Raw genomic sequence first — 15219 nt, forward strand, 5'->3', positions numbered from 1 at the left:
AGGTTTCTAGAGACATATGAATTGCCTCAACTGAACGAGGAGGACATAAAGAATTTAAATAGACCAATTTCAAGTACTGAAATAGAAGAAGTCATCAAAAGCCTACCAACAAAGAAAAGTCCAGGACCAGATGGGTTCTCAGCTGAGTTCTACAAAACCTTTAAAGAAGAGCTCATTCCAATACTTCTCAAAGTATTCCATAAAATAGAAGAGGAGGGAACCCACCCAAACTCATTCTATGAAGTCAATATCACACTGATACCTAAACCAGACAGAGACTCATCAAGGAAAGAAAATTTCAGACCAATATCCTTAATGAACATCAACGCAAAAATTCTCAACTAAATTTTAGCAAATCGCATACAAAAACATATTAAAAAGATAGTGCACCATGATCAAGTGGGTTTCATCCCAGGGATGCAAGGTTGGTTCAACATCAGGAAATCAATAAACGTAATTCACCATATCAATAGACTTAAAGTCAAGAATCACATGATTATTTCAATAGATGCAGAAAAAGCATTTGATAAAATACAGCACCCCCTCATGCTCAAAACACTAGAAAAAATAGGGATAGTGGGAACATTTCTTAACATTGAAAAGGCCATTTATGCTAAGCCCATGGCTAATATCATTCTAAATGGTGAAAAACTGAAAGCATTCCCCCTAAAAACTGGAACAAGGCAGGGATGCCCTCTTTCACCACTTCTATTCAACATTGTTCTTGAGACTCTAGCCAGAACAATTAGACAAACCAAAGAAATTAAAGGGATACGAATTGGAAAAGAAGAACTCAAACTATCCCTGTTCGCTGATGACATGATTATATATTTAGAGGAACCTGGAAATTCCACCAGAAAACTCTTAGAACTCATAAGTGAATTCAGTAAAGTAGCAGGTTACAAGATCAATGCTCATAAATCCAACGCATTTTTATACATAAGTGATGAATCTTCAGAAAGAGAAATTTGGAAAACTACCCCATTCACAATAGCATCGAAAAAAATAAAATACTTGGGAATCAATCTCACAAAAGAGGTGAAAGACTTCTACAATGAGAACTACAGAATACTAAAGAAAGAAATTATAGAACACCTTAGAAGATGGAAAGATCTTCCATGTTCTTGGATAGGAAGAATTAATATTGTCAAAATGGCCATACTACCTAAACTGCTATACAAATTCAATGCAATCCCAATTAAAATCCCAATGACGTACCTTACAGAAATAGAGCAAGCAATTATGAAATTCATCTGGAAGAATAAGAAACCCAGAATAGCTAAAGCAATCCTTAGCAGGAAGAGTGAAACAGGGGGTATTGCAATACCAGATCTTCAACTCTACTACAAAGCAATAGTAACAAAAATGGCATGGTATTGGTACCAAAATAGAAAGGTAGATCAATGGTACAGAATAGAGGACACGGACACAAACCCAAATAAATACAATTTTCTCATACTAGACAAAGGGGCCAAAAATATGCAATGGAGAAAAGGTAGCCTCTTCAACAAATGGTGCTGGGAGAATTGGAAATCCACATGCAACAGAATGAAACTAAACCCATATCTCTCACCATGCACAAAACTAAACTCAAAATGGATTAAGGACCTCGGAATCAGACCAGAGATCCTGCATCTTATAGAAGCAAAAGTAGGTCCAGATCTTCAACATGTCGGCTTAGGAACAGACTTCCTTAACAGGACTCCCATAGCCCAAGAAATAAAAGCAAGAATCAATAACTGGGATAGATTCAAACTAAAAAGCTTCCTCTCAACAAAGGAAACTATCAGTAATGTGAAGAAAGAGCCTATAGAGTGGGGTAATATCTTTGCCAATCATACTTCAGATAGAGCACTTATCTCCAGAATCTATAAAGAACTCAAAAAACTCTACTCCAAGAATTCAAATAATCCAGTCGACAAATGGACTAAGGAAATGAATAGACACTTCACAGAAGAAGATCTACAAGCAATCAACGAACATATGGAAAAATGTTCAACATCTCTAGTAATAAGAGAAATGCAAATGAAAACCACCCTAAGATTCCATCTCACCCCAATTAGAATGGCGATTATCAAGAATACGAGCAACAACAGGTGTTGGCAAGGATGTAGGGAGAAAGGTGTACTCATACATTGCTGGTGGGGCTGCAAATTAGTGCAGCCACTCTGGAAAGCAGTGTGGAGATTCCTTAGAAAACTTGGAATGGACCCTCCATTTGACCCAGCTATCTCACTCATTGGCCTATACCCAAAGGACTTAAAATCAGCATACTACAGAGATACAGCCACATCAATGTTCATAGCTGCTCAATTCACAATAGCCAGACTGTGGAACCAACCTAGATGCCCTTCAATTGATGAGTGGATAAAGAAGCTGTGGTATATATATACAATGGAATATTACTCAGTCATAAAGAATGATAAAATTATGGCATTTGCAGGCAAATGGATGAAATTGGAGAATATCATGCTAAGTGAGATAAGCCAATCTCAAAAAGCCAAAGGACGAATGATATCGCTAATAAGTGGAGGATGACACATAATGGGGGGGGGAGGGAAGGGTTAGTATTAGGGTTAGAGTTAGGGTTAGGCAGGGGGGCAAGTATGGAGGAAGGAAGCACTGTATAGAGGGAAAAGAGGGGTGGGAGGGGTGGGGGGAAGGGAAAAAATAACAGAATGAATCAAACACCATTACTCTATGTAAATTTATGATTACACAAATGGTATGCCTTTACGCCATGTACAAACAGAGAAACAACATGTATCCCATTTGTTTACAATAAAATAAAAAAAATAGAATAAAATCTGTATTAAAATGAAAAAAAAATAAATTCAAAAGAAGTTAGCTAGGAAAGAAACTAAGTGTGTAAGAACTGATAAATGGATGAAGAAAATACAATACATATGCATTAGGAAGTTTGGCTCAATTGTAACAAGAAGGAAATCTTGTCATTTGTAACAGATCATTATATAAAGTGAAGTAAGCCAAGTTGAAAGACATTTTCTGAATGATCTCACTCATGTGGAATCTTGAAAAGTGGTTCTCACAGAAGATAAGATTTGAGTAGTGTTTACCAGAGGATGGATACAGTAGGGGGAAGGAGAGGTGGGGAAAGGATGATCATTAGTACTACTTTGCAGTTAGGAATAAGAAGCTCTGGTGTGTCATGGCACAATGGGGAGACTATAAGTAATTATGACCTAGTGTGAATATCAAAATCCAGAAGCAAGGTTTTTTTAAAGTTTTCACCAAAAGGAAATTATAAGTATGTAAAGATATATTTAACCTTATTTAACACAGAAGTTCATGTATAAAGCAATATAACTGTTAGACAATATGTACAATATTTGTGTTTCTATTTATTTATAAAAATATATTTAATTAAAAAAATATAATAATGAGCTTGATCCCCACAGGCACTTTAATTGCTTCTTCCTTAGAAAATAGGACAAGGAGCTGTAGATAATCTCATGGGGGAAATCTCCAGAGGTCTCCAAATCTGTATAATTATCTCCAATTCTCCATGAATTTCCCTCTGAAATTCCTATGACTCCACATCACTTTGTTTTAGAAGAAACACTCTGCATCCCAGCTCCACTGGATATCCTTTCTTCATCTGCATGATTATTGTTCGTATGCTGCCTTCTCCAGACCTGAGAATTTGCTATGAGCCTTTAACTTTGGTCAGAGAAACATTCAAAGGAAAAAAAATCACAATATTATTTTCATGAGACATTCTATGGATGTTTCACTCATTTATGGGCATGACGTGTGAATTATCTGGGAGAGAAGTAATATTATCATATGTATTCTACGTACAAGGAGAGGTAAGTAATTTTTCCTAGGGCGCAAGAAGAACTCATGGTAGATTCTGGATGGTATCATTGTTAACTCTCCTTCCTCCTTTTCTTCTAGTTTACAGAACATGGAATTTCTTGTCAACTACTTGAGAGACACCTCCTCCATAGCACTTATTCCATTTTCCATTCCTGATTTTATGAATTTAAAAGTACCCCTCTGGATAAACTGCCTTTCTCTTCCAGCAGAGTGGTAACTTCTCTATTCCATAACATTTCAGTGAGAAGTATAAGCCACACAAAGACACCGGGCTATCTATGCCTGATATAAGTTATTTGAAATCAGAAAGAAATATTTCTGAATGCTTGTAAAAGCTGAGGTGAGTCTAGGTATAAATGTCAAAACAACTATCATGGGGACTTTAGTGATTCATAGAATAAATCTTGCTTCCTTCAAAAAAGAATACATGAACAAAAAGTATGACAGATGATGCTTTGATTAATTAGTGACCTTATCTTGTTCACTATATATTTGGATGTCATCAGATGCCAACACAAAGAAATGCCAGAAGGAAACTATCCTTCTTTAAACTATAAAATGATCCTAAATAAATTAACAGGCTCTGAACTACATTTAATCTTTTCACCATTGTCTCAGGATTATTCTTGGAAAGTGGCTGTAACTGATGAATTTTGAGTCTTTCTCATACTACCTGTTTAATTTTAGAATCTCACATCAATCCCCATATTCCCAGTAAACTTACTGGTAAAATAAGAATAACAATAAACCTACTTCACACATGCACAGAACATGCAACACTTCTATGCAAATCCCTTATCACTTCTTGTAGAATACAGAATACACCAAAAGTGATCAAGTGCATTGAAACTGGCAACCATGATGTCTTCACGGGAAGGCTTCCAAATTGACTTTGTTAAATACATAGGAGATATGTGTTAGGCTGTGTCTAAATTAAAGTCTGGATTTCAAGAAAGAAATTTTCAAAAGGACTGGTGCATGGAATTGCAGTAGCAATTATCACATGCTTAGAGTAATGAGAGAATCAATTGAGAGCACACAAAACCTAAACAGCCATCGTGTTAAGAAAAGAAGAAATTGGCGAAAGAAGCTTAAGACATCAAGGTATGAGTATGAGTATACACCTCACATGTGATCCATCATCAAAATAACATGGACCATTATTCCATTCTAGTTACATGATAGCTAGCACCCGTCAGGATGTTCTTGGCACCCCAAAATTTCTTTTCCTTAGTGTCTCATTTAGTTCTCAGCTCAAAGTAGATTCATTAATGTCTTCTATTTGCAGATGGAAATTTGATGTTGAGAGGAGTTGCTATAAAATCAATGACTCATGGGTGGGAAATGGTAAGACTGATGAGAATCTCTTCTAGGAGTCTAAGCTCCACGTCTTCTGTTTCTGGCATGCCTTCACTCACAATCACCTCTGCAGGCAGCACATGTTCCCACCATCCAAGCTACCCACCCACAGCCACTGTGTGAGAGATGTACTGTGCTGATTTAAGAGCTGAACTCATCTCTGCCTAATCAAATGTTATATCTTCAGGCACATCACTATCAACATACGTACATGTGCTGCTGATAAAAAGCATGAAAGGTTAATATACAATGCAGAGCTTATCAGTTAATGTAGGGTCCTTCTGTGGTTGAAACAAGGACCGTTTCACTTTTATTGATTTGATTATTTGTTCTGTCTCTAATGAGATGCAAATATTACTCTAAACAAGAAGAATTTTCCATCTAATCACTCCCATGGATGACTATGAAGCCCCGAATGCTGCTTATAACTCACTTGAGCTCCTCAGATTTTGGAACCCTCAGCATGGCTTGATTAGCAAGGGCCAAAGATGAGACTGTCAATGAAAGAATAAATCTTGTGTATGCATTTTCCATTTTCAACTCATTACTTTATAATTCTGTCCTTTCTTCTTTTAGCTGTAAAACCTCTAATGATTCTTAGAAAACTGATGGAGAACAAGACAGCAGTGACACAGTTCATCCTGATGGGACTGATCAGTGACCCAGGTCTGCATCTTCCCCTTTTTGTGACATTCCTCCTCATCTACGCCATCAATCTGGTTGGGAACATGGGAATGATCCTGTTGATCATCTTGGACTCCCGTCTCCACACTCCCATGTACTTCTTCCTTGGTAACCTGTCTCTGGTGGACTTGTGTTACTCCTCAGCTGTCACTCCCACATTCATGGCTGGGCTCCTTATTGGAGACAAGGTCATCTCCTACGATGCTTGTGCTGCTCAGATGTTCTGTTTTGGAGCCTTTACCATTGTGGAAAACTACCTCCTGGCCTCAATGGCCTATGATCGCTATGCAGCAGTGTGTCAGCCCCTACACTACACCACCACCATGACAACCAGTGTGTGTTCATTTCTGATCATAGGCTGCTATGTCTGTGGCTTCCTGAGTGCCTCCATCATCACTTGGGACACATTCAATCTCATCTTCTGTAAGTCCAACGTGGTCCATCATTTTTTCTGTGATGTTCTAGCAGTCATGGTTCTCTCTTGCTCTGATACACATATTAGTGAGCTTGTTCTTTTTTATATTGTTAGTTTATGTATCTTTTTTTCCCTCCTCATAATCTTAATATCCTATATATTCATTTTTATTACAATCCTAAAAATACACTCAGCTGGAGGACATAGGAAAGCTATATCCACCTGTGCCTCCCACTTCAGTGCAGTCTCTATTTTCTATGGGACTCTAATCTTTGTGTATATACAGCCCAGCTCCAGTCATTCTGAGGACACAGACAAAATTGCATCTGTGTTCTACTCTATGGTCATCCCTATGCTGAATCCTGTGATCTACAGCCTGAGGAACAAGGAGGTTCAGACTGCATTCTTGAGGGTCTTGGTTGAAAGAATCAAGTGAGATCCAATTGGTTTTCCTCTAAATGTGACTTCACATTTTTCTCTGGTAGTCTTTAGAATTCTATCCTTATTCTGTATGTTATTCCTTTTCATAATAATATGCCTTGGTGTGGGTCTGCTGTAATTTTGTATATTTTGAGTCCTTTATACTTTCTGTATTTGTTTTTTCATTTTATTCTTAAGGTTTGGAGAATTTTCAGATATTTTTTCTTTGAAAATATTGTGCATTCCTTTGGTTTTTGTCTCTGAAACGTCATCTATGCTGATAAATCTTAAGTTTTGTCTTTTCATGTTATCCCATATTTCTCAGAAGTTCTGCTCATGGTCTCTTGACATCTTTTCTCCATGGTCAACTTTATTTTCAAGATTTTATATTTTGTTCTCATTGCCTGAGACTCTATCTTTGAAATGGTCTAGTCTGCTTTTGATAGTTTTCAATGAATTTTTATTTGGTTTATTGATTCCTTCATTTTGAGCATTTCTGCTTTTTCCCCCAGAATCTATATCTCTTTTTTGAAGTAATTTTTTACTTCCTGTATTTTCTCCCTTACATTGTTCTTTGCCTCACAGATGAATTTAACTATGAACATTCTAAACTCCTTCTTTGACACTTCTTCAACTATGTTGTCAATAGATTCAGTTTAGCATAGTTTTTTTTTTTGTTTGAGGCAATTTGTTCCCTCTTTTTTTTTTTTTTTTTATTTTGTTTGTATGTATACCGATCTAAGAGTTGGATTTGAAGAAGTAGAGTTTCTATCTTGTGGAATTATAGTGTCCCTGAACGTTTCCCATAACTGACAGTTTAGAGGGAGAAAAATAATAACAACTGACACAAACAATTCATGGTGTTAAACTGAATAGCTCTTTGATGAAATCTACAATGTTCATTGTTAAAATAATGAGGAATGATATGGTCAGTTATTGTCCACAGTGAAAATAGTAAGTTTAAATCAGGGCTTATAATTTCATGTGATGAACAGGAAGTGGTGTAAACTGTGCTGATTGTGAGGGAGGAGGAGAAAAAAATGGAAGTAAACAATTAAGGAATATTGAAAGAGAGCAATAGAGTTTGGCTCTTGGTGGAGGAAAAGTGAGACAGAGATTTCAGGGAAACCAATAAGGAAGATAAAATAATATAAAAATAATAAAATAAAATAAAACAAAAAGTAGACAATTGAAAAAGGAAAAATACACAGAATAGAAATAAAAGTTTAAAAGAACAAAATCAATATATACTAATCAAACATTTTAGTTCTCAAAATATTGATTCATGAAAAATAACTATCTTCAAGTGAAATCGGTAGAAATGAGGAAAAAATAAATATATATATAAATATGCATAAGTATGCAGTTAAAGATGGAGTTCTTTAAGAGGAAAAGTAGAGATGGGGTCATGGAAAAGGGTTTGTAGATTCAAGAGGTGAGAGGGACATACACTGAGGTGACATAGGATGTTTTTATGAGAGGAGGACAAAAAAATAGAAGTGAAAGAATTAAAGAGGGAGAGAGAGAGAGAGAGAGAAATAGAGTTTGGCTGTTGGCAAGAAAAAAAGAGAGAGAAACAAAGGAAAGCAGTTATGAAAAGTCAATAGAAAATTGATCCAAAATATCCTAATCAAAAACCTAAACTTCCAAAAAAAAAAAAAAAAAAAGAAAGAAAAAAGAAAAGAAAGAAAGAAAGAAAAGCAGAAGCAGGATGAAAAATAGCTATCTTCAAGAAATGCTAAAAGAAGAAAGAAAATCAGAAACAAATATGTATGTGTATAAATGTAGAAATTTACATCATATGTCAATCACTACCCATTCAGAAACAAAATAAAACATAACAAAAACAAAAAAACAAATAGCCAAATAGTCAATGAGAGGTTTTTTCCTCCTGTCTGTGCCAAACTGTCCTTCCATTTCTCGCTTCCCTTCTCAGCAGGACTGCCTGAGGAGATGTAGAAGGTGCTGGCAGCTTGACATCCTGGATACTGTCCTTGGCCTGGGTATGATGGGTAATTGCAAGTGAAGCTCCCAGGGATGGACTTTCGGTCTGATATTGCCCCAAGTGTTTTATTATGTGGAGTGTTTTGGGGTGTTAATCAACACAGTTCTAGGATTGGATCTCACAACTCTCCACCGGGTACCAACCATGGAAAGGGGGAGTCGTTCTTTCACTGGTTCTACTGTTTGGGGATACTCTATTTTTTTGGCTTCTCTGGGACTATTTCTGAGCACCGAGCTCAATCACTCTGCCTCATTCAGTTTCTTCACTAGTCCTGCTTGCTGCTAGGTTCAAGGGTGCAGGGAAGGGGTGGGCTTTCTCTGGCCTCTCTGATTGTATTATCCCCTGGCAAAATGGTCTCTATTCCAAAAATTCTCTGTGCCAGAGATACTCCTTATTTTCTAGGCTCACTTTAGATCTCACAGGCTTCTGCCTGATTCATGAATTGGTTTCATTCTAGAACTCAAGGAGCTAAGCTCCCACTCTGAGTTCTTGCCACTCTCTCATGGACGTATTAAAGTGTTTTCAGCTTGGGTTCCTGTACATGGCTAGGGGTCTTGGAATAATATATACCAATCTCTGAAAGGAAATGGGTGCCAATCAAGATACTATACTCTGCAAAGCTAAGATTCAGATTTGACGATGAAATAAAAATATTTCATGATAAACAAAAGTTAAAAGAATTCCCAACTAAAAAACCCACAACATAAAACATTCTTAACAAAATATGTCAGGTGAAGAAATAAAAATAAATATGAAAACCAGCAAAGGGAGAAACCACACTAGAAGAAAATCAATTTTTTAAAAAGTGAATTCAAATTGAAAACCAAAAATGATTCAAAATGACAGGGCATAAGAATAAATTCTCAATAAGAACATTGAATGTAAATGGACTAAATTCACCAGTCAAAAGACATAGATTGGACTAAAAAATATGACACAACAATATGTTGTCTCCAAAGGATCCACCTTATAGGCAAAGATATTCACAGACTGAAGGCAAAAGGGTGGGGGAAAAAATGACCATTCACATGGATCTCATAAACAAGCAGGGGTTTCTATCCTCATATCTGATAAAGTGGACATCAAATCAAAATCAATCATAAGGGACAATTCCATACTACTTAAGGGAATTATATATCAACCGACATAACAATCTTAAATATTTTTGCCCCTATAATGGAGCCTCTATATATATCTTAATGTAGATTGAACCCTTTACAATCTCAAGAATCAAATAGATCACAACACAATAATACTGGGTGACTTCAACTTGCCTCTCTCACAAATCAATAGATCTTCAAAACAGAAACTACACAGTGGGAGAAAATCTTTACCACACACACTTCAGGTAGAGCACTAATCTCCAGCATTTATAATGAACTTGAAAAAAACTTTTCACCAAGAATACAAATAAACCAATCAACAAATGGGCTAAGAAACTGAGCAGACATTTCACAATAGAAGATTTACAAGCAAGATTTACAGATATATGAAAGAAATATTCAGCATCTGCAGTAATAAGAGACATGCAAATCAAAACGACCCTAAGATTTCATCTCACCCCAATTAGAATGGCTATTATCAAGAATATAAGCAACAATAGGTATTTGGGGATTTGGGATTTGGGGAAAAAGAAACACTGATACATTGCTGGTGGGATTGCTAATTGGTACAGTCACTCTGGAAAGCAGTTTGGAGAATCCTTAGAAAACTTGGAATGGAACCACCATTTGACCCAGCTATCCCACTTCTATCCACCCAAAGGTTTTAAAATCAGCATACTACAGTGACACAGTCACATCAATGTTTATAGTAGCTCAATTCACAATTGCTAGATTGTGGAACCAACCTAGATGTCCTTCAATAGATGAGTGGATAAAGAAACTGTGGTATATATGCATAATGGAGTATTACCCTGTCTTAAAGAAGAATGAAATTATGGCATTTGCAGGTAAATGAATGGAGCTGGAGAATATCATGCTAAGTGAGATAAGTCAATCCCTAAAAAAGACAAAGATTGAATGTTTTCTCTGATAAGTGGATGATGATACATAACCAGGTGGGGCAGAGGGGATAAGGGAAGAAGGGAGAAAGGATGGATTGTGTAGAGGGATATGAGGGGTGGGAAAGGGTTGGGGGCATGAAAGATAATGGAATGAGACAAACATCATTACCCTAGGTACATGTATGATTACACAAATGGTGTGACTCTACTTCATGTAAAACCAGAGAAATGAAAAGTTGTACCTCATTTGTGTGCAATGAATCAAACAAACAAAATAAAACAAATCCTAAAGGAGGTATTTAGATAAAAACCACAGGCAATATTTTCTGAATATTGGAAACAAAGCTAAAACAGACTTTTCAGATCATTTCAACAACTCTTTTAGGGAATAATAAATGAAACTTGCTTTAATTGGAAAAACTGTGTAAGAAAATGGAATCAGATCCTAAATCAATGTTTTTGAAAGTCAGAGACAATGATATTTACAGAAACACCAATATGCTGGTATAGATGTTTACAAAAGAAATCAGGGAAGTGGTTTGTGTTACAACATTAATGCCTATTTTACAAAGGGACTCCAATGGAGTTGATTTAAAGGAGTTTTGAAAGAACAGTTAAATATCAAAAATTTTCTCTATTGACTTAAAATGCTGTCAATAATTATAAGGAGATTTCATGTCTATATCCAATGTAAGTCTTAAAGTTTGAGTTTAAGTCATGAAAAAATTATATCTCAAAATTTTATTAAATATGAAAATGCTAAAGGAAAAAAGAAGGTATAGAAATAAAAAATACAATTAATAATTTAGTCTTACCAGACATATATAGAATATTTCATCCATCAATGAATGAATACACTTTCTTTTCACCAGCACATGGAACATTCTTGAAAATAGGCCATATGTTATGCCACAGAGCAACTCTTAGCAAAAACAAAAAATTGAGATAATGTGTTACATTTTATCAGATCACAGTGCAATGAAATTAGAAATGAAGGATGAAATAAAAAATAGAAGTTATACTAATATTTGGAGACCAAATAATACACTATTAAATGATGAGTGCATAGCAGAAGAAATCAGGGGTGAAATAAACAAAGATACTTAGAAGAAATGAGTACACCAGTACAACTTATGCAAATCTCCGGGACACTGAGAAGGTGGTTCTATGAATATCATCAAATAAGTAACCTAAAATTACATCTGAAAGCCCTAAAAAAAAAAAAAAGAACAACATCAAAACCAGTAGAAGACAGGCAATAATTAAAATCAGAGACAAAATTAATGAAATTGAACCAAAAAAAAAAAATTGACAGAAATTGGTTTTGAACAAGCAAACAAAATTGACAAACCCTCAGCCAAACTAACAAAGAGAAAGAGAGAAAATCCAAAGTTTAAAATTCAAGGTGAAAAAGGAAATATCACCACAGACACCACTGAAATACAGATAATGATCAGATGCTACTTTGAAAATCTTTACTCCAATGAAAAAGAATTGTGAAGACATTGACAAATTTCTAGAGACATATAACATACCCGAATTGAATCAAGAGGATATTGAAAATTTAAACAGAGTAATTTCAAGCAATGAAATAGGTGACTCCATCAAAAGTGTACCAACAAAGAAAAGTCCAGGATCAGATGGCTTCTCAACCAAATGCTATAGACCTTCAAAGAAAAATTGACACCGATATGCCTCAAAATATTCCATGATATAGAAAAGGAGGGAACCCTTCCAAATTCATTCTATGAAGCTAGTATCACCCTGGTACCAAAACCAGACAAAGACACATCAAGGGAAGAAAACTTGAGACCCAGATCCCTGATGAACACAGATGCAAAATTTCTCAATTAAATGCTGGCAAAACACATACAAAAACCTATTTAAAAGAGTGTGCACCATGATCAAGTAGGGTTCATCATAGGGATGCTAGGTTGGTTCAACATACATAAATCAGTACACATAATTAACTACTTCAATAGACTTAAAGACAAGAATCACATGATTATCTCAATAGATGCAGAAAAAGCATTTGAAAACATTTATCATCTGTTCATGCACAATGCACTATCCCTACCAGAGATAGTAGGAATGTATCTGAACATTGCCAAAGCTCTGTACTCTAAAGCCAAGTCCAACATCATTCCAAATGGATAGAAATAGAAAACATTCTAAAAACTGGAACAAGACAGGGATGCCCCTTTTCACCACTCTTATTCAATAAAGTCCTTGAAACCCTAGCCAGAACAATTAGAAAAGAAAGAAATTAAAGGGATATGAATAGGAAAAGAGGAGCTCAAACTGTCCCTATTTGCTAAGGACATGATTCAATATTCAGAAGACAAAAAAATCTCTTATCATAAAGTTCCTAGAAATCATAATCAAATTCAGCAAAGTAGCAGGGTGTAAAATCAACACCAATAATTTAATTGCATTCCTATATACCAATGTCATATCAGCTGAGAGAGAAATCAGGGAAACTCCCCTTCACAACAGCCCCAAAAAAGAAAAACAAAACAAACAAACAAACAAAAAACCTTTGGGAATAGATTTAACAAAAAAGGTGAAAGATCTCTACAATGAAAACTACAGAATGCTAAAGAAAGAAATTAAAGAAGACCTCATAAAATGGAAAGATCTCCCATGTTCTTATATAGGCAGAATTAATATTGTCAAAATGACCATATTATTAAAAGTTCTATACAGATTTAATGCAATTTCTATTAAAATCCCAATGATTTTCTTCATTGAAAAAGCAATCACGAAATTCATTTGAAAATATGAGACCCAGAATAGCCAAAGCTATCCTTAGTGAGAAAAGTGATGCAGGAGTCATTACAAAACCAGACTTTAAATAATATTACCAAGCTATAGTACCAAAAACAGCATGGTATTGGCACCAAAACAGACTTGAAGACCAAAGGAACAGAATAGAAGACACAGAGACACCCACATAAATGCAGTTATCTCAACTAGACAAAGGTGCCATAAACATACATTGGAAGAAAGATAGACTCTTCAACAAATGTTTCTAGGAAAACTAGAAATCCTATGTAGGAAAATGATATTAAACCTCTGTCTCTCACCCTGCATAAAACTCAATGCAAAGTAGATTGAGGACCTAGGCATTAGACCTGAGACTGTGCACCTACTACAACAAAGTGTAGGACCAACTCTCCATCATGTTGGCTTAGGAACTGACTTCCTCAGTAAGACTCCTACAGTGCAAGAAGTAAAATAAATAATCAATAAATGAGAGTGTATAAACTAAAAAGCCGCTTAACTGCAAAGGAAACAATCAAGAATGTGAACAGAGAGCCTACAGAATGAGAGAAAATCTTTGCCACTTGCAACTCAGATAGCATGTTAATTTCCAGGTTATATAAAGAATTAAAAAACAACAATAACAACAACAAAAAAATTAACGCGATCAATAAATGTAATAAATAGCTAAAGGAACTAAACAGAACTTCACATAATTACAAATGGTCAAAAATTATACAAAGAAATATTCAATATCTCTAGCAATTAGAGAAATGTAAATTAAAACTACACTGAGATTCCATCTCTCTCCAATCAAAATGGTAATTATTAATAATACAAGCAATAATAAATGTTGGTGATGATGTGGGGAGAAAGGTACTCTTAAACATTGGTGGGGGCCTGCAAATTGGTTCAACCACTTTGGAAAGCAACATGGAGATTCCTCAGAAAACTTGGAATGGAACCACCATTTAATCTAGTTATCCCACTCCTTGGTCTATACCCACAGGAGTTAAAATCAGCATACTACAGTGATGAGGCCACATCAATGTTTATACCTGCTCAATTCACAATATCTAAGTTATGGAACCAACCTCAGTGCCCTTCAACAGATGAAAGGATAAAGAAAATGTGGTGCATATACACAGAGGAATATTACTCAGCCATAGGAAGAATGAAATTATGGCTTTTGCAAGTAAATGGATGGAGCTGGAGAATATCATCCTAAGTGAAATAAACCAGTCCCCAAAACAGAAGGCTGAATGTTCTCTCTGATATGTGGATAGTAACTCACAACAAGGGACTGTGGGGAGGGGAAGAATAGAAGTCCATTGGATTAGACAAGGGGGAAGGAAGGAAAGCATAGGGAATGGAAAGGACTAAATCAAACATAACTTTCCTAGCCTTGGATTTGAATACATGAGGAGGGTAACTGTGTCATGTAGAACCATAGGAATAGGATCCTAATTAGAATAAATTATACTCCTTATATGCACAGTATGCCAAAATACATTCTACTGTCATATATATCTCAAGAGGACAAATATAAAATGTTTAAAAAGATTATATTCTAAAAAGTAAAAAGAAAATGTGCTATTTTGTTGTGAACAGAATAATCTTTAGGATTTTGATTTTAACCTGTGGATTGGTGCAAGATTCCTTGATTCATCCTCTCAGGTCCTCTCTGTGTACTGAGTTCATCTGAGGGTAAGTTCTTCATGTGGTGCC

At 35.5% G+C, this 15219-nt stretch overlaps 1 protein-coding gene across 1 annotated transcript in view; it reads left to right on the forward strand.

Annotated features, from left to right (window-relative positions):
* Positions 1–5807: 5807 nt before the first annotated feature.
* Positions 5808–15219, forward strand: part of LOC306638399 (olfactory receptor 5B3-like) — a gene marked incomplete at both ends in the record, with an annotated part of 39889 nt that continues 30477 nt past the window's right edge. Inside the window, one exon of the mRNA XM_079101698.1 lies at positions 5808–6101. Coding sequence (XP_078957824.1) covers positions 5808–6101 — 294 coding nt within the window. The remainder of the gene's footprint in view (positions 6102–15219) is intronic.

The sequence above is a fragment of the Sciurus vulgaris genome, assembly GCF_902686455.1.
Source record: "Sciurus vulgaris genome assembly, chromosome: 11".
NCBI lineage: Eukaryota > Metazoa > Chordata > Mammalia > Rodentia > Sciuridae > Sciurus > Sciurus vulgaris.